Below are 25855 nucleotides of genomic sequence, written 5' to 3'. Positions count from 1 at the left end.
TTGAGATAAGACATTTTCCAAATTGAAAACAGGCTTGGGTAATATTAACAACACAAGGAGAGCAATGCAGTTGCTATCCACCGATTCTGCATCCATGGATTCAATCAACCAATGCTTGACAATTTTTTTTAAAATATTCCAAAAAGCAAATCTTGATTTTGCCATTTTACATAAGGGATATAATTTTATTACAGTATTGTATATAGTAAGACTTGAGCACCCACAGAATCCTGGAACCAAATCCCAGTGGGACCCAATCAGACTGAATATCTTGAACAAGGTAGCTCTTGGGTGTATATCTGTGGCATGCTGAATCTGTTCTGCATTTTTTAGTCTTTTCTTTGAAAAAATTGCCTATCTGATATGTCAAATGTATTAGGGGGTTGGATTGAGCACCTTGAGCAATTATTGACATGCATATCAACATCCACTGATCCACGAGCATGGAAGCCACCACAGTCAAGATCAAAATAGTATTGAGAAGATGCCTTTGAGCAGCAGACATGCAGGGCATGTGCATGTTAACCCCTTTTCTCTTGTGCATTTCCAGCAACTACATAGTACTAAAGTGTACTACTGCTAGCACTATTCCGTTATAAAATTCCCTTCTATCACACATCTAGTAATGTTTTATACATTTTTCTTTGAGTGCCAAACAAATATCTGTTTTAGCAATCTTTTCAGAGGAAAGCCGGCATTTAATGCATCGTTAATGGCTGCTTCTCAGTCTTGTTTCATTGTATTTCAGCACATTATCTGTTATTTGTGATTTTAGATAGGGTTTTTTTTGAAAATGTGACAATTGTAGTTTAAGATTGGCTATATTTGTTGTTATGTGCCTTCCAAGTATTTTCCGACCCTATCATGGTATTTTGTTGGTAAGATTTGTATGGAGGAGGTCTGCCTTTGACTTCCTCTGAGTCTGAGAGAATGTGACTTGCCCAAGGTCACCCAGTGGCTTTCCACGGCTGAGCAAGGAATCAAACAGACACATCAAACTCTCTTGTTATCTGAGATATTTGTAATTTGTGATGTTTACTATTAGGCTTGTGCATTTTGGCTGAACCTCGATCTATTTCTACTGGCTGGATTCTGGTAGACCTCTGTATCCATTTTCATGAGCTTCCCGAAAACAGGTAGGTAGCTGGATAGTGTTTTTTGGTCTGTAGCTGATAAATGTGGCTACATTGGCCCAATAGTAGCAACGGGGAAGTTATATGGCTCCCATTTCCATTCCTGTCACCCTTTCCTTTTTTCCCCTTCAAGGGAGCCTGGGTGTCAGCAAAGGGGTTAAGGAAGCACTCTATCTGGCCCATTATGAGGGTGACTTCCCACAGGCTCCCCTTCCATATCCTTCATTAAGACCTGGATTAAAAGCATTAAAGATATCACTCTTTCTGAGATCTTTTCCCTTCTGTCTGTCGAGGAGACCGGGTTTAATGCTTGTTAAAGCTGTTTCTACTGTAAAGGAGAGATCCTGCAGGCAGGCACACACTTTCTTTCCTGGGATCCTGCACTACGCCACACACTCTTTCCAAGGCATTTTAAGGAGACCCAGGAAAGAAAGAGTGATTTATCTGGATCTATCTTCCTGGGTTTCCTTTTAAAATCCCTCTTTTTTTCTTGGTACTCTTCAATCTTCTTTCTGCTTAGAGTTTAATGCTTCCTTAGAGCTGTTTCTATTTTGCATTCTAGAGGAGAGGTAGGTGGTAGTAGTTTTCAGAGAATGAGGTTTTCTTTTTGTTTGCTGGAATTAATAATAATAATAATAATAATAATAATAATAATAATCTTTTAGAAGTATTTGAAGGAGAGCAAGGGAAGGGAAAAAAGCTAAAAGGGTGACTCCCAAGCCTCCAAACGCGCACACACTATCCCCAACTCCCAGTCAGTTGCACTAAATAAAAAGAATCAAGAGAATAAATGAAAACCAAAAAGATTAAACTGTGATGCTGAATAGGGAAGAAGGAGCCAAGATCGTCTGCCACATGGTCTCGTTATGGACAGGAATCCATGGTGGCTGGGCCCTTGCCATTTTGGGCATCCGAATAAACCAAAGAAGCCAGATTGGCCGAAGAAAATGGTTAAAAATAGATCCAGGCTCAAGCCTATTAACTATTGCATCAAAGTTCACTAATTACACATCTCCAGTTGCTGCCACCTAATTGTGTTCTGGACAAGACTTCATTTCTCGCTTTTTGCCAAGGTTTGTGTATGTTAAAATCATTTATATTAAAAAACATTTTAATATGTACCTTTTATAAAATACATTTTAATTTGTGTATTTGTGGTATTTTTTTACAATGTGTATGTGTTTTAATTATTCTGTAACCCACCTTGAGCCATGAGGAAAGGTGGGTAAGAAATAATAATAATAACAACAACAACAACAACAACAACAACAACAACTATTATTATTCTCTCACACAGCATAGGACAGTTTTTAAGATGAAAGCATCTACAACTGTATTGTCCCTTAGTTGTTCAAAGTTCTAAATATGTAGAATACAAATTGTAATCAAAGCAACCAGAACTATCAAATAATAAATAATTTGGATGAAGGAGTCGAAGGGAACATTAGTTTACATTTAGCAAGGTTTCATTTTTGTTAAAGTTCTTTATAGAGAGCTAACAATGAAGTTGACTATTGAAATATTTCAGCATTGATGAATAATTATCCCTTTTAAAAATACCCTTGCGTTGCCTAGGAAAGAGGGAGTCCTTCAAACAGTTTCCTTTAGAAGAGATTATAAAAAAAGCTTTCTCTCAATTGTGTTAGCTGTGGGAGCTGTCCAGTTTGAATATCACTGTGTACAGCATTTCTGTCTTTTATTCCAAGTAAGTGCACTTAGTCTGATTGTGATAACCTCTTAACTCATTCTGTCTACATTTTCATGGGAGTAAAACAAACCACATCCGGAGCTTTCTCACGGGGCGACCTCATAGTAGCGCTTATAGGATATGTAATGATGCACAAGCACATTAATAAAGGCTTCTAGTGGAAGAACAATTACACAGAATTGAAAGAGGAAAAATGCAAAAAGCATCTAGGACAGGAGTATTTATTTATTTATTTATAGCCCTAAGGCGACTCAGGGCAGGTTACACATTGGCAACAATTCGATGCCATACATTCATAAAATACAATTAAAACGATCAGCATAGCAATATAAAAAAATATAAAAACCATTAAAATGAATAATCATCAGTGCTGTCCTGTTAAAGTCATTTTTCAATAGCATCATCTGGCAATTCCATGTTCAGTATCCACTCTCTTCTCTCCATTGTTGTTGTGTGCATTCAAGTCATATTTAACTTCTGGCAACCCTAAAGCAAACGTATCATGGGGTTTTCTTGGCATTATTTGTTCAGAGAGCATTTGCTTGAGCCTTGCTTAAGGTAACCAAGTTAGGCTCTGTGGTTGGGAGGGAATTTGAAGCCTTGCCCCTTAAGAGTTTTAGTCCAGTACTCAAACTTTAGGAAAGGCATGACCTTGTTACAGATCATAACCTTTTGGAAAACCACTGGTCATATAACCTTTTGGAAAGGCATCCATAACAATTTGGGAAAACCAGGAATCTTCCTAAGAAGAGGTAAAAACTCGCTTGAGTCAACCTTCTCCTTAGTGGTAAAATATCCATTAGTATTCATGCAAGGCAATCAGGTTTTTCAGCTGTTAAACTAAAATGCTATATATCTCTTTGAACTGTTATTATTTATTATTTATTTATTTACCTTACTTATATACCACTGATCTCAGCCCGAAGGCGACTCACAGCGGTTCACAACAAATACGAACAGCAAAAATTCAGTGCTACAGTATAGAAACAATTAACAACCTAACACATTACACAATTAATAAACAGTTACTACAATACTCATTCACTGTCGTCTCATCATCAAAAACATGTTCCAGATTCGTCATCCATTGTTCCATTCCAGTGTTAACCAATCATTGCACTAATTATTCGAACGCCTGCTCAAACAGCCAGGTCTTCACCTTTTTGCGGAATACCATTAGAGATGGTGCTAGTCTAATGTCCGTAGGAAGGGCGTTCCACAGCCGAGGAGCCACCACCGAGAAGGCCCTATCTCTCGTCTCCGCCAGCCGAGCTTGAGAAGCAGGCGGGATCGAGAGCAAGGTCTCCCCAGAAGATCTCAAAGTCCTGGTGGGTTCATAGGCAGAGATGCGGTCAGATAGGTAGCTTGGGCCGGAACTGTTTAGGGCTTTAAAGGCCAACGCCAGCACTTTGAATTCAGCCCGGTAGCAGATCGGTAGCCAGTGGAGTTGGCACAACAGGGGAGTTATATGCTCCCTGCGCTCCGCTCCTGTTAAAATCATGGCTGCCGAGCGTTGGACTAGTTGGAGCTTCCGAGCTGTCTTCAAAGGCAACCCCATGTAGAGAGCGTTGCAGTAGTCTAAACGGGATGTAACCAGAGCGTGGACTACTGTTGCCAAGTCAGACTTCCCAACTGTTAGGCCAGTTAGGGACAAAGATATGCCAATGCAGAAAAAAACATATATAGCAGAGTTTGAGAAGGGTTCTTTTCAGTTGCCCAAAAACATCTACTCTTCCAATTTATTTGCTTTTAAATCATGCTCTCAAGAGACCAAAATAACTATACTTCTTTAAAAGTAATATAGTTGGTTTACTCAGAAACTTCATGTATTCAGCACACAGGTACTTTGCATATCAATCCAGTTACAGATAGATTTAAAGTAGTTTCTCTGTGTAGGTAACACAGGCCATCTTTCTTGCACTCAACAGTTCAATGTCCAAAGCATCTCTTTGGTCAGAAAGTCTAATGGAGTCTCTTCTCGAAAGCATTCTGTTTCTACTAACTGTACTGTACTGCTTGTGCTGTAAACACACACTTCTAAAATGGAGTCTGTTCTCAAAATAATCCCAGATCTGATCACATGATCTACAGCCTCTCTAACATCAAGAAACAAAAAGGGAACGCTACATACCAAAACATACATATACAATACAGTAAACAAAAACAGAATCATATATAAACAAATTACTAGTGGAGACTTGAAGAAGGTTGCTATTTCCAACACAAACTAGTATGCTATATTGGCTCTTACTCTACAACTGGCAAGCCAAATTTCTGAGAGTCCTGGTTAGTGGAGATCTTTTTAAAACTAGAAGTCATCATCTGCAGCCAGGAAGAATGGGAAATACCCAACTTTCCTTCCAAGGCTTTGGGGTGCTTCCAGCTATGAAATGTGGGAGGTGAATTTCCAAAATCTAGGGAGTAGGCGACAAAAATGGTGTTGCAATGCAGATATAACCCGCTGGGGGCCTGGTGAGTGGATGTGGTCCCCACCTTGGAAACCGCCCAAGCCAAGGAAATCCAAGAAAAACCCATTTGCCTTGTTCTAGGAGGTCCTCATTTTTCAGTTGTTTAATTGGCTGTCCTCTTGTTTAATAATCCCAAAAGAACCCTAGGCCAAAACACTATTTCAACAGCATTTGAAAAAGCATGTAGCCTGCCTCCAGTGGCAATTTAAAAGAAGGATGTGAACATCCCTTACCACTGCAGAGAATTGTGTGATCATGCATACTTCTCTTAAAGGTATATAACTTTGGCTTAAGGGGAAAAATATCTACTATCTTATGCTTGCAGACTTACAATAAAATTTCAGTGTTTAATAATCAGTTTTTTTTAAAAAAAGAAAGGAATGCTGCCACAGAGAAACACTTTCCATTTAATTTTAGGCACAACTGGTTTTACACAGATTCAGCTTGACTAAAATACTGCTGGTCTGATGTGTCTGGTATCAGTAACAGCCCAAAGGACTTTGATCTTTTTTTCCCCAGCAAATGCCTGTAATTGTGTAGATTTTAATGCTCTGTCTGATTTTGTCCACCTGAGCTATGTGTCAGAATAAAAATCACATGTAGTTTATGTTTTTACCAGTCCATACACTATCTTGCAAGAGAAAGAGAATATGCCAGTAAAGAATAAGGAGTTTATGCTTTGTAATGCAGAGCAACATATATACAGTCATGTGAACACTTGCGTTGACTCACACAATGTCGTTTGAGAGAGATTCAAATGGTCTTCAGGTGTTGATGTGGAAGATCTCCTTCCAGCAACTCATGCAGCAAGAACTGTCTCTCTGCTAGGTCCTGCATAGCTAAAGCCTAAAAATGTAACTGTTGCCAAAACTCCCAGGCTCAGCTAGCCTTGTGGGCGTTGTCCAACCCATCAGCTTAGTGCTTTGCATTTTTAGTTAACACACCCACCAATTGATTTTTACATGCCCTAACAAGTTATAGGGGCCATTTAATACTCCACTATTATTGCACTATGACCTAACGTTAATTGCCAGAGAAACATCCTGTGGAATCCAATGATTTCAATTTGTGGATGTTTAGGATTCCTAACCAGAGAGCTCTATGTCTCACCAAATTACAAATCTCAGAATTCCACAGGATGCGGCCATGGCAGGTGAATTGGAATCATAGCATTGTAATCATGTAGCGTGAAGGGGTTATTAAGTATTTTCTCTACTTTGGCTGTGAGAAGTTGCACTGTAAGATCCCTATGAGCAAAGAGGTGTCTGATTTCTTTATTACCATGAAGGGCATGATAGCACTATGGAGCCAAATGTGTCAGCGAGAAACAGCTTTTTTCACAGATTAAAAGGTCACATCATCACTCTTACAAAGCCTACATGCCTATTCAGAGCTAAATCCAATTGAGTTCAGTGAGGCTTCCTCTAAAGTAAGTATTGCAGCCTCTCAAGATGGAATGGGTTTGTCTTCTGCTGCTCTGAAGACTCGAACATGGACCGATGGATTAAATTTACAACAAATGAGAGCCTACCAATATATCAGGAAGAACTTATTGATGGTAAGAGTTGTTTGACAGTGAAACAGATTGCCTCAGAAGGTGTTGGACTCTTCTTTTCTGGAGATCAAACAGAGGTTGGATGGTCATCTTTTGGGAATGCTTTAAATGAGATGGCAGAATGGGGTTGGGCTGGATATGGCTCTTGTGGTCCCTCTATGAATCTAAAAGGAGTAAAGTGTGCATCAGTCTGAAGGGCTTTATCAGTATTAAAAACAGAGTTAAACACGTATAATGCATTTCAAAAAACTCACAATTTTATTTGTTAAGAAAGTACTACACAATTGTTTATTGCCTGCCTTCTCAGTCCACAGTTAAATGCCTTCATTTTTCTTTATTGGTTGAAACTCGAGGGCTAACAACCGCTTTTCCAGTTCTTTGATATCCACTCGATGCTTCATTAGAAATTGTCCATTCAAGTGAAAGACAGGTATGTCATACTTATATTTTTCAAACCAGGATGAGTGATCTGGAAGGGTTATGTCTACTTCCTGCAAAAGAAACTGTTCAAGACAACAAAGGATTAATAGCTTGTAGTCAAAAGCTGAGGATGCTTGCTGAGAATACTGGACAGATACAATTGAGATGACAAAATATGTTTCAGATCACAGTTTAGAGTTGGTATTTTTCCAGATGGGTACACTTGGCTTAGGTAAAGGTTAAGGTTTTTCCCTGACATTGAATCTAGTTGTGTCCGACTCTGGGGGGTTGTGATCATCTCCATTTCTAAGCTGAAGAGCCGGCATTGTCCGTAGATGCCTCCAAGTTCTCATATTTGCATGTTTTCAAATTGCTAGATTGGCAGAAGCTGGGCCTAACAGCGGGAGCTCACCGTGCTCCCCAAAATCAAACCACTGACCTTTCGGTCAGCAAGTTTAGCAGCTCAGCAGTTTAATGCTGTATGGAATATCATGTTTATGTTCTTCGTGTTTTGCTTTTACTGAACAAGTGGGCCCCCTGAAACAGTGGAGTGAGGGAGGGGTGCAAAAAAAAGAGGCAAAACTTCCACCTGAAATTTCAAGCCAATTTTTTTAAAATGTAAGAGAAAATTGGGAAATATGAAGATGTAGCATTGGGGGTTGCTGCAAAGTACCCATATCATAAACAAAAGGCTGAGTTGAACCAACGCTGATTTACTATTTCTCCAGCAAGCCTCTTTGATGCAGGTGATAATGCAAGGTGACACAACACTCGGCTGGGAGGGTTTTCTCAGCAATAAAAAAAGTTGTCCTATTTTGGTGTGAATTTCAGCTGAATCAAAAAGCCTTTTTGGATTTTTGTTTTATTGAAATAGGATATGACAACTTATTAAGACATTGTGGAAGAGAGAGCAATAGATGCAAATAAAATCAAAACTCTGTACCAAATGCTAAATTATGCTGCGGTGTTCAAATAAATACATTTTCATGGGATATTACCTTGTGTTTGTATGGCTCCAGAACAGCTTTGGCTTCATCGCACAAGGGGCATGGATTCTTAAGAAGGGCAGAAAAAAACCAGAGAGTAATTAAAAAGAAGTAGTAGGGCTTGTGATGCTCCTTTTGCTAAGAATGCAGATATCATGATGTTCACACCATACTACATTTAAATAACTGGGTTCAGTAGTACTGAACAGAGGAATACGATATCAGGGAAACAGTGACTGGCCCAGTTGCACTGCCTGATCTGCATTATACCACAATCAAAGTGAAATAGCTCTGTGTTTCTAACGATTCTTCCACACAGCCCTATATCCCAGGATATCAAGGTAGAAAATACAATATCTGGTTTGAACTGGGTTACCTGAATCCATACTGCCATATATTCCAGTCAAAGCAGATAATGTGGGATCTTATTCAGCTGTGTGGAAGTGGCCTCAGTCTACCCAGCATGATGGATTGCCATTTTCTTTCTTAATGTGCTGGCCTGAACATATTGGTGCCCATTTGGTACAATGATTTCTTTCCTGGGACCCATTCAAACAAAACTATTAGAGCACTGTTATTCTACTTTAACTGTCATGGTTCTGCTCTATGGAACCCTAGGTTTTGTAGTTTGGAGAAGAACTAAAACACCCTCGTTGAGAATGTTAAAATGTCCCTTATGCGAATCACAAATGTCTTGCTCTAAACCGCCAATTCCAATTTCCACAGGACAGAAACAGAACAGTTAAAGTGAACTACAGTCAGCTCTCCACATTTGCGAATTTAATTTTTGTGGATTTGATTACAATGGCAGTCATAGTGTAGCTGCACCAGAGGAAGAGCAAATGGATAGAGTGGCACAACATATCCAGTTCTGAGTCTGCACACTCACCATGAGCAGACAGCTGCCACAAAAAACAATAGCTAACACGGGCAGAGGTTTATTATGCATTGACTGTAAGGGTGCTTTCCCAACTATAGGAGACATTCATGCAAGATCTCAAATGCACATCGGTTACTATCCCGTATTGCATGAGGAAATGGCTCTTATTTTTTCCTCATCCCACTAAAGGTATTGAAATAAATGCCAGGGCTGTGGGGCCAATGGCAGCTTCCCTCGGTGTCTTGACTCAATGCTGGGAATAAGGTGGGATAAAAAGAAAGAAAGAAAGAAAGAAAGAAAGAAAGAAAGAAAGAAAGAAATTGTAGGAGCTGAACCAGGCACACATCAAATAACAAATGCATATCTGTTTTTGCCTTTTAACATATGTGAGACACAGCAGGCTATTTATCTGAACAGCAGATAAAATGAGGCAATTGCTTCAGGCAACAGATGTTGAGAGGTGGCAACAAAATGTTAGAGCTGTATGCCAGATGGGCTACCTGAGCCTCCATGTGAGCCTGTGAGCATGGAGAACACTATTCTATGGTCAGAATCACCAGCTGCCAGTTCAGGACACATTTGTATGCTGAATGGTGATAATGCTGAGAGGTGATAATGCTTTGGTCAATGAAGGCAGCGCTTACTGTGTGTAGAAGACGAGAGCAATGTCCCTCTCTCCCTGATCAAAGCCCAACAGAAAACATCTCCTGAGCCACTTTTTGCTCAGGAGTCTTTCACAGAGACCGACATGCAGTCCCCGAGATACAAACATCTGACTTAAAGATGACTCATAGTTAATAACAGGGGTGAGACAACAAGACGTGAGAGAACTTTACCCTTAGGAAGGGAAATTATTACCCTTAGAAAGGGAGTTATTATCATGGGGGGAAGGTGTCTCCACTGAAGCTTTAACACCAATCCTTCTTTCCACAACAAACCACATTTTTCAAAATCCAGTTGTCACGGGAACAGAAAGTGTGGTGAAACCATCTGAACAAGGGAACAGAGGGCAAAAGAAACCTAACCCTTTCCTATGCTATTCAAAGATAGATAAATAGATAGATAGGGAGTTACACTTTAAAATGTACCTGTTCCGACGTACAAACAAATTCAACATAAGAACAAATCTACAGAACCTATCTTGTTTTTAGCCTTGGGACTGCCTGTATCTTCAAGGATAGTCAAAGATATTTTTCCACCACTTTTAATAATGTTCTCATTTATCCTGTGAAGGAAGCACATGGCCCTGCCTTTATTTCTGACTCTCCTTTGTGTTTTGTTGGAGGCTGTAGCAAAGTCATGTCAATTTTTCCTCTATAATACTGCCAAAACCTGCTCCCTCTGCTAAGACCTTAGTTCATGTCATAGTCATCTCCTGTCTTTATTACTGCAATCTACTTTTGTCTGGCCTTCCATTATCTCACCTTAGTCCCCTGGTTTCCATTCAATTTTTTGCTGTTAAGACTATCTTTTTGGCTTGCTGTTTTGATCATGGTATCCCATTTTTGACATCTTTTCACAGGTTACTCATTCCTTCTTGGATTCTGCAGGAGCTTCTTATTGTAAGAGTCAAAGTCCTTCACAACCTAGTTCCACCCTTTCTTTCACCCCTTATTTTTTACCAGCCTTTTTGAGACCTGTGTTTCGGGGAACTTTAGACTTCCCATCAACAAAAAATTTCTTCCTTTTTTGCTTGGCTTCATCCTTTCTCTCTCCCTGAACATGTGCTGATTGTTCCTTCCTCCATTGTTTTTAACCTTGGAATTTTTTTTTAATATTGTTGTGTAATCTTGTATATTTTGATCATTTGTCAGTTTGCTTTACATAATATTCTTTGTATTTTATCTAGATGACTGTTTTTTTTATAATTATACTGCATAATTTTCCACTTTATTCTTTTTCCTGCCCTCTCTATGTGTATACAATCATCCCTCCACATTTAGCGTTTTAGGAGCCCCCAGTGGTGTGATGGGTTAAACCCTTGTGCCTACAGGACTGAAGACCAACAGGTCGGGGGTTTGCATCTGGGAAGAGCATGGATGAGCTCCCTCTGTCAGCTCCAGCTCCCCATGCAGGGAACATGAAAGAAGCCTCCCACAAGGATGGTAAAACATCAAAACATCCAGGCATCCCCTGGGCAACGTCCTTGCAAACGGCCAATTCTCTCACACCAGAAACAACTTGCAGTTTCTCAAGCCACTCCTGACATGAAAAAGTAGGGTTTTGACTTTTGCAGATTTTATTATTCATTGTTTTGATTAAAATATTACCTTTAAAAATCTCTAGGACCTCCAGTGTGACTCTATGGTCATACTGGAAGACCTAGAGGTTTCTAGAGAGCTGTTTTTGTGCGGGTAAAACCCCCCAATCTCTTTATTGACAGTTTTACGCTTTCATTGTGATCCTTTGTCCCTATCCCCAGCATAGTGGAGAGCTGATTGTATGCACATATATTTTACATTGTATACCTTTGGCAATGACCCACTGTTTTTTGTTGTTTTACTTGCAAACTATCATGCCCATTGATGGCACCATATAAATATAATCACAATAGTGTATTACATGTACAAAAGGCTATCTTAGAAAGGATAATGTCCATCTTAGGACATTGGAGAGTTACACTGGTCTAAATTTCTTGGCACATGCCTACCACATGTTTGCAGATGTGTCTCTCCTGTCCAGTCTTAATCATAGAATCATAGAGTTGGAAGAGACCTCATGGGCCATCCAGTCCAACCCCAGGCCAAGAAACAGGAATATTGCATTCAAAGCACCCCTGACAGATGGCCATCTAGCCTCTGTTTAAAAACCTCCAAAGAAGGAGCCTCCATCACACTCCGGGGCAGAGAGTTCCATTTGATGGTATTCATCAGATGAACTGAAGTTTTGTCTGCTATACAAAGCCGGAAACAGTCCTTAAACAATTTCCAAATTGTTCTAATTGATGGAACTGGAATTCCTGTTTCATTGCATCATATGACAAGAATAATCTAGGGGGGGGGGGGGCATTAAAAAGAGTCCCTTCCCCTACAGCCATTGCACATTCATTGTATGCTGGTTGATGATAAAAACTTGGCTGTGGGACCAAGCCTTTGGGAGAGTACAATAAGGCAGCAATAGGAAACTTTACCATGCCAATCATATTTGAGATGATATAAACAGTGGAGTTCAAAGTTGAGATAATTGATTTTAATGTTTATATACTGTATATATAATTGATTTTAATGTTTATATACTGTATATATCAAGACAAGACAGGTACTTCTGGCCAGTCGTAAGGCCGAATAGGGTATAGGGTTACAGCCTGTGTTGGATGGGGTCGCACTCCCCCTGAAGACACAGGTTCGCAGTTTGGGTGTGATCCTGGATTCATCGTTGAGCCTGGAACCCCAGGTTTCAGCGGTGACCAGGGGAGCATTCGCACAGTTAAAACTCGTGCGCCAACTGCGCCCGTACCTTGGGAAGTCTGACTTGGCCACGGTAGTCCACGCTCTGGTTACATCCCGTTTAGACTACTGCAACGCTCTCTACGTGGGGTTGCCTTTGAAGATGGCCCGGAAGCTCCAATTAGTCCAATGCTCGGCAGCCATGATACTAACTCCTCTGCTGCACCAGCTCCACTGGCTGCCGATCTGCTACCGGGCTCAATTCAAAGTGTTGGCGCTGGCCTTTAAAGCCCTAAACGGTTCTGGCCCAACTTACCTATCCAAACGTATCTCAGCCTATCAGCCCACCAGGACCCTAAGATCTTCTGGGGGGGCCCTGCTCTCTATCCCGCCTGCTTCACAGGTGCGGCTGGCGGGGACGAGAGACAGGGCCTTTTCTGTGGTGGCCCCGCGGCTATGGAACGCCCTCCCCATGGAGGTAAGATCAGCCCCCTCATTGATGGTTTTCCGGAAAAGACTAAAAACCTGGATGTTCGAGCAGGCGTTCGGTTAACTCAGTGCAATAAGTGTAATGATTGAAGGACTGGCAATTTGGACGACGAAACTGGATCGCGATTTTAGTCAAGAGATGAATTGGATTGTTTTATTGATATATGTATTGTGGATCGTGTTTTTATGCTTTTAAACTGTATACTGTTGTTTGTTATAAGTTGTTGTAAACCGCGTTGAGTCGCCGGCTAGGCTGAGAAACGGCGGTATACAAGTATAGCAAATAAATAAATAAATAAAATATGTGTACAGTCTATTAATGTCCCGGCATTGAATATTGTGCTCCACCCTAAGTCCCCTTCAGAGTGAGAAAGGTGGAATATGTTTCAAACAAACAAACAAATAAATAAATATCAGAGGGATAGAAATAGCTGCCTTGTATCAGGTAACACTGATTTGTATTAGGAAAGATCCATGGTCCATCCAGTCATGGATTATTTGTTCTTTTTGTTATCATAACTTTGGGGTCTTCAGCAGAGGTCTTCCCATTAGCAGCTAATTGATCCAATTAGCACAGATACACCAGCACCTTGAAGCATTGCTCTTCCAGGTGTTTTGGGCTTCAAATACCAGAAGCCCCAGCCAACATGGCCATGGTACAAGGTTATGGCATCTGTAATCCACAAATTCTGGAGGCCCAAGTGCTCCTCAAACTTGATTTAGTGGGACTGAACCTGGGATTATTATGTATGGTTAACTTGAAGAAAAAGTTGTTTTGGACCACAATTTCCAGAATCTCCAATGAGACAATGGCTGATTGTGACCACAGAAAACTTCCTTATGTTTTGCCACAGTGAGATCCCATGCTATAAAGGTAAAGGTAAAGGTTTCCCCTGACATTAAGTCTAGTCATGTCCGACTCTGGAGTGTGGTGCATTTGGAAATGCAGTGGAATAAATAATTATGAAATAAGAAGAATGAACATGGAATGGCTAGACTATGCTGCTGGATAATGATTTTAACAGGATGACACTGGTAATTTATGCTTTTAATGGTTTTTATATGTTTTTTTTTATAATATTAGGTTGAATGTATGGCATCAAATTCTGCCAATTCTGTAAGCCACCTTGAGTCACTGTAAGGTTGAGAAAGGTGGGCTACAAATGCCATAAATAAATAATAATAAATAAATAAATCTCAATTTCTAAGCTAAAGAGCCGGCGTTGTCCGTAGACACCTCCAAGGTCACGTGGCTAGCATGATTGCATAGAGTGCTGTTACCTCCCTGCCTATTGATCTACTCTCATTTGCATGTTTTCAAACTGATAAGTTGGCAGAAGCTGGGCCTAACAGCAGGAGCTCACCCTGCTCCCCAGATTCGAACTGTCAACCTTTTGGTCAGCAAGTTCAGCAGCTCAGAAGTTTAATCTGCTGTGTCACCAGGGGGCCTCATGCTATAAAATGGCATATAAATATATTTTAATTTTTTTAATACACGGAGACTGCCTTATTCTTTTTCGAACTCAGAAACAGGTCAAATCCTTATGTAGCTAGAGTGGGTGGATTTGACCTGTTTCTGAGTTCTGAAAAAATAAGGCATTTATTGAAAAAATGGATTATTTAAATATTTAGAACAGTTCATATTCCAAAAATATAAAGGTAGGAAACATAGTCCTTCTCCCCCTTTCCATTTTCACTACAAAATGCTAAGCTACATACTCAGAATACTCTCAAAACAGGGATGCCGCTCCAGCAAGAACCCCTCTCCTAAAATAATACTCTTACTAATAAGATGCTTAGCAGCCTAGCTTTAAGCTGCTTTGATGGGACACTAAAGAAGATTTCCTAAAAGGTAATGCCCTCCCGAGATTTTTCAGTTGCTTGCACTGCAAATGGAAAGCTGAATTTCCTACAGAACAAACATTCAGTCCTGCTGGGCATCAAGAATGTGAAATGGCTGATTTATTCCTTCTGTGCATTCTCATGCCACACTTTTCACTTAAAAACATAACCGAGGCTCTGCTGAGTGGATCCAAGCTGAGAAAACAAAATGAAAGCTATTAAAAGAAGGGAGATAATTTCATTCAAAAATTGCCAGTAATTCTCAATGTTCTCCTTTTTTTGAAAAAACCCAAACCCTGGATCATAGATTCATATGGATTTGCAATTAAGAAGAGAGGCCGCTTTCGAATACCCTTTCCAGTTTGTTGGTGACAATTTGCTTTTAAAATTTCAAACTGCTACAACCCAGCATGCGCTAAAGCATCACAAAAGACTTTTCTCCTACCCAATTATTAACCTCTAAAAGTAATCCTGCTTATTCACCACCTCATTGACTTTTGGATTATCAACTGCACAGGCAGCTGGCAGAGACAGACCTGAAACTTTAATGCTGCCACGTAGAAAGAAATGGCTTTGAACAATATACCTGATAATGCCTTGACTTGGCTTAATTGGATCACATTAGCTAAACAAAATATTCAGGGTCAAATCTGCCATTCATTCTCTGGGATCAATTATGCTTAGTGTCCAATGTGTACTTTCTTCTTTTTCAAAAATTCTCGACACAATTTGAAATATTTCTCTGAAGGTGGAGGATCCATGCCATTAATCCAATGAGTCATTCTACTGAAACTGGTAGATGGTGAACAGTCCAAGGGAAGTGCTAGAGCAGCGTTTCTCAACCTGGGGGTCGGGACTTCTGGAGGGGCCGCAAGGGGGTGTCAGAAGGGTTGTCAAAGACATCAGAAAACACAGTATTTTCTGTTGGTCATGGAGGTTCTGTGTTTGGCCCAATTGTATTGTTGGTGTTCTGAATGCTCTTTGATTGTAGGTGAACTATAAATCCCAGAAACCACAACTCCCAAATGTCAAGGTCTCCACCAGTGTTCGGATTTGGGCATATTGACTATTCGTGCCAAGTTTGGTTCAGATCAATTATTGTTTGAATCCACAGTGCTCTCTAGATGTAGGTGAACTACAATTCCAAAACTCAAGGTTAAAGCCAACCAAACCCTTCCAATATTTTCTGTTGGTCATGGGTGTTCTGTGTGCCAAATTTGGTTCAATTCCACCATTGGTGGAGTTCAAAATTTATAGTTCACCTACTGGAGTTCAGTAGGTGAACTATATATCCCAGGAACTACAACTCCCAAATAACAAAATCAACCCCCCACCCAACTCCACCAGTATTCAGATTTGGGCATACAGGTTATCTGTACGAAATTTCGTCCAATGAATGAAAATATATCCTGAATATCAGATATTTACATGACGATTCACATCAGTAGCAAAATTACAGTTATGAAATAGCAACAAAAATAATTTTATGGTTAGGGGTCATTACAACATGAGGAACTGTATTAAGGGGTCATGGCATTACGAAGGTTGAGAGCCATTGGAGAATGTGAAGATGGTTATTGCTCTCTTTTTTAAAAATGCTGCCAACTAACACTTCCCCTAGGTTTTGCAATCCTGAGATACCATGAGATAGAGTTGGGCATGAATATTTTAATATATAAATAACACTGGCCAACACACTTTTTGGTGCCTTAAATGCAGGGGCGGCTCAACCCATTACGCAAAGTAAGCATTTGCAGCATAGTTGATTTTGCCCAGGGGTGCTCTTGAGGCGCTCATGGGGGAAAACAGACCTTGACATATGCGAGTTGTAGTTACTGGGATATATAGTTCACCTACAATCAAAGAGCATTCCAAACTCCACCAATGATGGAACTGAACCAAATATGGCACACAGAACTCCCACGATGAGCCTTTCACCACTCTACCTAGAGAAGGGGATAGTTCCTTTTCTATGAGATTTAACGTACAGTACTCACACTGACCTATGGATAGGTCGACCCAGATTTTTTAGGATGATTTTTTTTCTAAATCTTTTAGACTTATGCGTAAGTACACAAGGTAGACCAGTGGTTCTCAACCTGGGGGTCGGGACCCCTAGAGGGGTCGCAAGGGGGTGTCAGAGGGGTCGCCAAAGACCCTCACAGACAGTATTTTCTGTTGGTCATGGGAGTTCTGTGTGGGGAATTTGGCCTAATTCTATTTCAAACCCAACCATTAGTATACAGGATGTCAGTGTCTAGAGCAGGGGTCCTCAAACTAAGGCCCGCGGGCCGAATACGGCCCGCCAAGGTCATTTACCCAGCCCTCACTCAGGGTCAACCTATGTCTGAAACGACTTGAAAGCACACAACAACAACAACAATCCTATCTCATCAGCCAAAAGCAGGCCCAGACTTCCCATTGAAATACTAATAAGTTTATATTTGTTAAAATTGTTCTTCATTTTCATTATTGTATTGTTTTTAAGTGTTTTGCACTACAAATAAAATATGTGCAATGTGCATAGGAATTCATTCATTTTTTTTCAAATTATAATCCATCCCTCCAACAGTTTGAGGGACTGGCCCTCTGTTTAAAAAGTTTGAGGACCCTTGATCTAGAGCAGCGTTTCTCAACCTGGGGGTCAGGATCCCTGGGGGGGGGGTCGCGAGGGGGCATCAGAGGGGTTGCCAAAGACCATCAGAAAACACAGTATTTTCTGTTAGTATGGAGGTACTGTGTGCCAAGTTTGGCCCAATTCTAAAGTTGGTGGAGTTCAGAATACACTTTGATTGTAGGTGAACTACAAATCCCAGTAACTACAACTCCCAAATGTCAAGGTCTATTTTCCCTGAACTTCACCAGTGTTCACATATTGAATATTCGTGCCAAGTTTGATCAAGATCCATCATTGTTTGAGTCCACAGTGCTCTCTGGATGTAGGCGAACTACAACTCCAAAACCCAAGGTCAATGCCCACCAAACCCTTCCAGTATTTTCTGTTGGTCATGGGAGTTCTGTGTGCCAAGTTTGGTCCAATTCCATCGCTGGTGGAGTTCACCACCTTTGAATGTAGATGAACTATAAATCCCAGCAACTACAACTCCCAAATGACAAAATCAATCCTTCTATCCCAACCCCACCAGTATTCAAATTTGGGCATATTGGGTATTTGTGCCAAATTTGGTCCAGTGAATGAGAATACAAACTGCATATCAGATATTTACATAACAATTCATAACAGGAGCAAAATTACAATTATGAAGTAGCAATGAAAATAATCTTATGGTTGGGGGTCACCACAACATGAGAAACTGCATTAAGGGGTCGCAGCATTAGGAAGGTTGAGAAACACTGAGGTAGACAGAGGCCAATAAAAGTGTTAAATGCTAACTAGCTCCATGGATCCATCTGCTGTAATTCTCTAAGGAGTTCCCAACAGCAGAAGGAATGAAAGCATTGTAATCTTATTCTGTGGTTTACCAATAAAATCTTTAAGCTTTCATGCTATTAGTGTGTTCATTGCCTCTGAATCCTCTTAAGGAAAAAAAAAAACCCTACCCATTGGCAAACAGCTGCTGATAGTGAATTATGCCTAATTGAAAACTGTGGTTTCCAAATCTGTCTTTTGGGCCATCTGAATTACTTAAAAAAAACCCAAAACAGCCTATTTACCTTTGTGAACAAGGTTAACACAGGTAAATTGTTGTTTGCTTCAGACAGCAGTCTTCCTAGTGGTCTTGCCAGCTGTCGCGTCCGGCCCTGAATCCAGAACATCTTTGCCCTGTCAAGACAATAAAACATCCCTCTGCAATCACAGGCATGGTACGTTTTAATTGCCATCCATAAGTTATATATCAGTAGACAGTCATCAGATCGCAATGATGTTCCAATGATAAGCTCTGAAATATAAATGCAATTATAAATCAATTTTTCCCTCAACACTGAGTGGAAAAAGCACAGGGTTTACCACAAGGCAGGCATAATTTAACACAGCACAAGAAACACTGCTTAATATGTACATTACATTTCCTTGCTGTAATGCCTCTTTTAAATTCACCAGCACAAACGCTGGTATAAATACATTACACTGTTTCAAGCAGACACATGCCACTAAGAATTACCCAGTATTAGCAGAATACAAAGTACTGTGCTTTGAACCTTTCTTAATCTTGCTGCATTGCTTGGCATAAAATGTTGGTCGTTCTTCAAAATTGTTTTAATAAACAACCAGTTCCGTACTTTGCTGACATGTTAAATTAATGCATCCTGCAGCAAAGCGTGAAATATAGACAAGATGATTTAACTCTGTAATGTGACTTAAAAGCTTGCAAATTACCTTGTGGGTTTTACTTCAAAACAACAACAACAGTAAATTAAAACACAGAAAATTTCATTGCTAGATTTTCCCCCGGCATGAAAAATGTAGTTTAAAGTATTTTATAGAAATGTTTAAAAAGGTATTTTGAGAGCTATGCATGTGCTTTTGTCTAGACAATACCTTAGATAGCTGGCCCCAGTTAGGGCCCAAAATCTCTTCCTTGCACTTTACTATTGGTTGTACCCAATGCTATAATATGCTACCTTACATTGTTCTCCATCTTACTGCTGCCATATGACTCATGCACTTTATTCACTAGCAGTATCCTCTAAATTGTTTTTGCACCAGTGCACCCACCCTAGAGATAAATTAATTTTATTGTTTACTATTGTTGGTTTTGATGCTTGTTTGTATATATGGCTATAATGTTATTGTTTTTACTATGTTTTACACTGTTGTGGATTTTAGTGTGTTATATTGTAACGGTGTTGTTCAGGCAGGCCCCGTGTAAGCCTCCCCGAGGCCCTTTGGGGAGGTGGAGGTGGGGTACAAAAATAAAAGTTTTTAAAATTATTATTATTATTATTATTATTATTATTATTATTATTTTCAAGCTGTAATGTTGTATTATCTATGTATCCCAACCATAATAACTGCCGTTTTTTTGTTGTTGTTTATTTGTTCAGTCACTTCTGACTCTTTTTGACCTCATGGACCAGCCCACACCAGAGCTCCTGTCGGCTGTTGCCACCTCCAGCTCCTTCAAGGTCAAGCCAGTCACTTCAAGGATAACATCCATCCATCTTGCCCTTGGTAGGTCCCTCTTCTTTTTCCCTTCCATTTTCCCAAGCATCATTATCTTCTCCAAGCTTTCCTGTCTTCTCATTATGTGGCCAAAGTACTTCATCTTTGCTTCAAATATCCTTCCCTCCAGTGAGCAGTTGGGCATTATTTCCTAGAGTATGAACTGGTTTGATCTTCTCGCTGTCCAAGGCACTTTCAGAATTTTCCTCCAGCACCACAGTTGAAAAGTGTCTATCTTCCTTTGCTCAGCCTTCCTTATGGTCCAGCTCTCACATCTATAGGTTACTACAGGGAACACAATTGCTTTAATTATGCGAATCTTTGTTGCCAGTGTGATGATAATAACTGTGCTTTTTGCATATATGCCATTCAGGAATGTTTGCACAGGAGGAAATAACACTTCCTTGTCCATTGTAATCGTCTTAAGCTCACCTATTTCAGTAGATGTTTTTAAATAATTTAATTACTACGACATTTATGTCATGCCTTTCTTTTACTACTGAACTCAATTTTACTTAATTGCATGATGGATTATGATATACGTCTCCATTGGCATGAATTCAACAATTTGACTGCAGGGCTAATATGAGCCACCCACCATCTGTATATGTGAAAAGTCCAACCACAATCCTGGCTCCTGGGTATGTATCAGATGAGAAATACAGGGTTAGTCAAAATGCATAGGCCAAACATACATACAATTGTATGTATGTTTGGCCTATGCATTTTGACTAACCCTGTATTTACTGCTTAACAATCACATAGAATTCATAATCGGATTAACGGAATTGTAGATCATAATTAGATCATGATCCAATAATCCTTTGCTGCTCCTCTAGCAGAAATCCCTAGGACTGATAAGATAAAAACTTGGAAGATATTGCTAACGTGGAAAGTTATGTTTGAAAAGAATGGCTTTAATGGCATACTGAAGCCACCCACAGCTGAGCACTGGTTAGTTATGGATGGCTCCAACACGTCTTGATATTGCTCAGTTGTGTCTTGACACTACTTGGTTATGGATGGCTTCGGCATGTCATTTTATTTAATCTTCCTAAAAATAACTCTCCAAGCTCTGCTGATTTGTTGCTGTTTTCCAGTCTTCTCCAACCTAATGCCCTTCTATAAATTGTTGTCCAACAAGTTTGGGCACCAGACTGGGAAGACTGATGTGTCTGAACTCCAAAGTTTGGGTAAGTATTCAGAAATACTCAAAACATACTAACCCCCTTTCCCCATCAAAGGTACATTATGAAGATGGAAGATGATATTGGACTCAAACTTACAGTACTTTGAACAGCCTCATGGAAATCAGTGGGACTTAAATCAGCCACAATTTAATTAGGTTCCATGGGTCTCTATAGGTGTAGAAAATGCTGATAGTGTTGTTGAAGGATAACTCACTGGACACATTCTTAGATGAATGGAAACCATTCTATTAATATATTTCTGAGGGAAAGGGATAAGACTTTATGTACAGGTTTGGAGATTTTAAACGTTGGAACATTCACTTGTTGAAGTAAACAACTTGTTGGATATAAAGTGGAGGAAAAAGGTGAAATAATAATAATAATAATAATAATAATAATATTTTTATGGCCCAGATGATTCACTGGAAGTTATGTCACAAGTACCACATGCCAGCAGCAAAGAATTGGTGGGATCATAAACCTGCTAAGATCGTGGAAAATGAACATGCAAAAATACTGTGGGACTTTCGAATTCAGACTGACAAAGTTTTGGAACACAATACACCAGACACCACGATTGTGGAAAAGAAAAAAGTCTAGATTATTGATGTCACCATACCAGGTGACAGCTGCATTGAGGAAAAATAAGAGGAAAAACTCAGCTGCTATCAAGACCTCAAAATCGAACTGCAAAGGCTCTGGCATAAATGAGTACAGGTAGTCCCAGTGGTCATTGGTGCACTGGGTGCCGTACCAAAAGATCTCAGCTGGCATTTGGAAACAATAAACATTGACAAAATCATGATCTGTCAACTGCAAAAGGCCACCTTACTTGGATCTGCGCACATGATTCGAATATACATCACACAGTCCTAGAGATTTGGAAAGTGTCTGACTTGTGATTTTGTGATACGAAATCCAGCATATAGATCTCGTTTGCTGTTACATACTGTGCTTTTGTGTCAGTAAAATAATAATAATAATCTTTATTTATATTCTTCTTTATCTACCTGAGGAGACTCTGGATGGAATGTTTACATATATGGCAAACATTCAGTGCCATTATACAATTAACAAGGACAATCAATACATAAACAAAGGTATAGGCTTTCCCATCTTCTTCTATCTCCAGCATTTGGAGGCTGTGCTTGACTATGAGATGGTACTGTCACTCATGCTTCCATGCTGAGGAGCTTTGTTGTTCGTAGACATCCTCCTGATCAAATTGCCAGCATGTCCTTATGGGCACCTTTTATTACCTCCCTGCTTAAAGGTTATTTATTTATTTACTAATGTTGCAGTTTTCGATCTGCTAGGTGGGCAGAAGCTGGGCTGATGGCAGGAGGCCACCCCGACCTGGGATTGAACTGCCAACCTTCGATTGGCAAGATTTTCCACGGTTGGTGGTTTAACTCATTGTGCTAAAGCCCACTCCCTAAGAAATTTTAGAGAATTATAGATAAACTGACAAGAGAATCTGTAAATCCACTTTTCAAACTAATTTACTGCTATGTATATGTTGGTAGTTTTAGCATTATATGCAATTAGAGTAGAGATGGATGTTGTGTAGTTTGTTTTGTAATTGTTGTCTAAGTATGTCTATGTTTATATATACATATACATCACGGCTTTTCTTTTTGTGTGTGTTTTTCTGTTAAAATATTAATTTAAAATATTGGGGAGGGGGGAATGTACTTTGAACAGTACCATGGAAATCAATGGGACTTAAATCAGCCACAACTAATTGAAGTTGCATGGGTCTCTATGGGTCTACTTTATGATGTACTCAGGATCCAATCTATGTGAACAACATGAATATTTCAGCATTAATCTTGCTTGGGTGAAAAAAAGAAATGCCTTAAAATATTATGGCTGGAAACCAAGTTAGATCTAATGTACTTTCCTGCAGTGACTGAGGACCTGCAGTGGACTGGCGGTGCGACATTAATAAAAAGTGTATTAAGAACAAATTAATTTTAGCTTATTTAACATGCTGGATGGAAATAAAATTATAATGAAACATAATTACATGCTGGAAAGAAATAAAAATATATTGCAGCATAATTCTTGTTCATATCTTCAGCACACCCATTTTAAAGACCTGTCACTTAGCTGGAGAAATTTCACAAAGTTGGATGCTTTCCTGCTTTGCTATGCAAAGGTGTCAAGCTCATTTTCACCAAGGTCCACATCAGCCTTATGGTAGCCTTCAAAGAACTGTTTGTAATTGTAAGTTGATGTTGCCCTGGCACTGAAAGCATCGCAAGCCACATATAGTGCCATGGTAGCCAGGATTTGGCCTGTGGGCCTTGCATTTGACATGTGTGGTTTATGGGTATCTGAAGGAGTACAGATAAAACAGACTCAAGGGAAGGTCCCAAGGACCACAGTTAGAAGAACAAGTTAAGAAGCACTATCAGATCAAAGACACCTAACAGTAATGTGTTGAGTTTCGACGCTGCACAGGTGCAGAGAGACGATCTCACTTTAATAACCATGGTTCCATCCCATGAAATCCTGGGATTTACACTTTGATGGTGACTGGCAGGGCTAACATGGCATTGTGATTTAGAAGGACTCTGGAGGATCAGGCTTGGAATTCCCTCTCAGCTCTCAGAATCCACTCAGTGACACTAGGAAAGTCACACCCTCCTAGAGAGAAGGCAATGTCAAACTTCTTGAATAAAACTTACCAAGAAAAACCTAAGATAGTGTTGCCAGTAGTTTATCTCTCTCTATAAAAGTCAACGTATGTATACTTGTTTGTCTGTCTGGGTGTACCACAAAGGCTAGGTGAAGTGGCCCTCTGTGATGTCACTGGAGTGGCTGTTGGTAGGTGAAGGACTGGTGAAGGATGTGGCCTCCTGTGATGGCACTGGGAAAGAAAGGTGTCACGTGTACAACGGGAAGGGATGAAGGAAGGAAAAAAACCACAAAGTGAGCCATATTGCCATGGGGACATTGTGAGGTAGGCCATGTCAGTGCTGGAGAAGGGAGAAAGAGGACAGGGAGGAAAGAAGGAAAGAAGGGAAGAAGGGAGGGAGGAAGGAAAGAAAGAAAGGAAATGAGGAAGGGGAAGGAGGAGAAGGAGGAGGAGAAGGAAGAAAAGGGAAAAGAAAGGGGGAAAAGGTCTAAGGGAAAGAAAAGTAAGTAAATAAGTAAGAGAAAGGGATGAAAATAGGGGCAACTAGTCATTAATATAATTTATTTTATTTTTTCCCTGTCTTTCTCCTGACATAAGGACTCAAGGCGGCTAACAATAAATATAACACAATGCAGATTAAAACAATGTAAATGCATTAAAACCAATTTTTTCAAAAACTCTCTTTCATTGAAACCATTAGCCATGCAAACATTAAAATGCATTAAAGACCCATGCCTGCCTCCCAAAATTCCAATCACACTATCTCCAGGATCCTTAATTTCATCAAATCATAAATGCCCAATAGCAGAGAGATGTAAATTTGAGTAGACTTGAAGGCACATAGCAATACTACCGACTTTGAATTCTGTAGTGAGTTTCATTTGTATCTTATTTATTTATTTTGTTAATAGTATCCACCCTAAAATCCAAAGTTAACAAAGAACTTAGCAACAGCAACAAAGTGCCTTGAACAAAATAAATAAATAAATAAATAAATAAATAAATAAAGTGAAGGATGCTCTGTTTCTTCTCATTATGGATGAGAAATGTCTAACACTTTGAAACAGTTACAAATTGAGATATAGTTGAAAATCAGAGCCTGAAATGCAGGATTCTTGACTGAGGATGCATTTACACTGTAGAAATAATGCACTTTGACAGGACTTAAAACTTCCATGGCTCAATGTTACAGAATTCTGGAATTTGTACTTAGGTACATTCATTGGCAGAGAAGGCAGTTTGGTGACCATCACTAACCTGGAGCAAAGCATTCCCTGGTTTTATTATGCAGTTCCCATTCTCCCAGCATTTAGCTTTAATTGATAAGAACAGTGGAATATCTTTTCCCTGGGTTGTTGTAGGTTTTTTGGGCTGTATGGCCATATTCTAGAAGCATTCTCTAGAACATGACCATACAGGAGATAATGCTTCTAGAACATGGCCATATAGCCCGAAAAACCTACAACAACCCAGTGATTCCAGCCATTAAAACCTTCGACAATATATCTTTTCCCTATCCCCTTTCTCTACACCATGTATCATTTTATATATCTATAGCAGCCCCCTGCCTTAATCACTCTTTTTTAATTAAGGGGAAAAGCCCAGATGTTGTAAAACGTGTGGACTACTCAATAAAAAAATTAGAAATAGCAGCATATTTATTGCCCCCAAAATCCAATTGTGTGAAAAGGCTTTTGGTGCAGCGAGACAGGTATGAGTTATATTAATAAGGGTTTCTTTTCTCTCTCTCTCTCTTTTTGTAACAGTAGTTTTAAGTTTGTTTTATAAGGTTGTTATAACCCTAAACGTGAGCCAATGTACATAAAGTGTGTTATAAATCTAAAATACAATAAAAGAACACCTTCTAGGTCTCCCTGCGCTCCACTCTCATTCATCATTCTACAAAGCAGCTACAATAATCATACAAACATATTATGAAATGGCAAAACTTGGCCAGTGTTATCTCCCCGGAAGCAAAGCAAAGTAATAAATCCTCATTTACACTATAAATAAGCCATGGTACTAGAAC

The 25855-nt window shown here is 39.7% G+C and overlaps 1 protein-coding gene across 2 annotated transcripts in view; it reads right to left on the bottom strand.

Moving 5' to 3' along the window:
• Window positions 1-3048: 3048 nt before the first annotated feature.
• The window catches only part of C2H5orf63 (chromosome 2 C5orf63 homolog), a 35306-nt gene continuing 12499 nt past the window's right edge, over window positions 3049-25855 (bottom strand). Inside the window, exons 2-5 of one of the 2 annotated variants that reach the window (XR_010909320.1) lie at window positions 18543-18651; window positions 8283-8339; window positions 7119-7367; window positions 3049-7028 (exon numbers count right to left, since the gene is read on the bottom strand). Coding sequence is in view for 1 of the 2 variants with exons in the window: in XM_060761993.2 (XP_060617976.2) it covers window positions 7179-7367; window positions 8283-8339; window positions 18543-18651 (355 nt within the window). In the remaining variant the exon portion in view is untranslated. Of the gene's footprint in view, window positions 7029-7099; window positions 7368-8282; window positions 8340-18542; window positions 18652-25855 lie in introns of those variants that run through there. The other variant, XM_060761993.2, reaches the window with a different exon arrangement.

The sequence above is a fragment of the Anolis sagrei genome, chromosome 2, assembly GCF_037176765.1.
Source record: "Anolis sagrei isolate rAnoSag1 chromosome 2, rAnoSag1.mat, whole genome shotgun sequence".
In the NCBI taxonomy this organism is placed as follows: domain Eukaryota; kingdom Metazoa; phylum Chordata; class Lepidosauria; order Squamata; family Dactyloidae; genus Anolis; species Anolis sagrei.
This window is presented reverse-complemented; position numbering and strand designations above follow the sequence as displayed.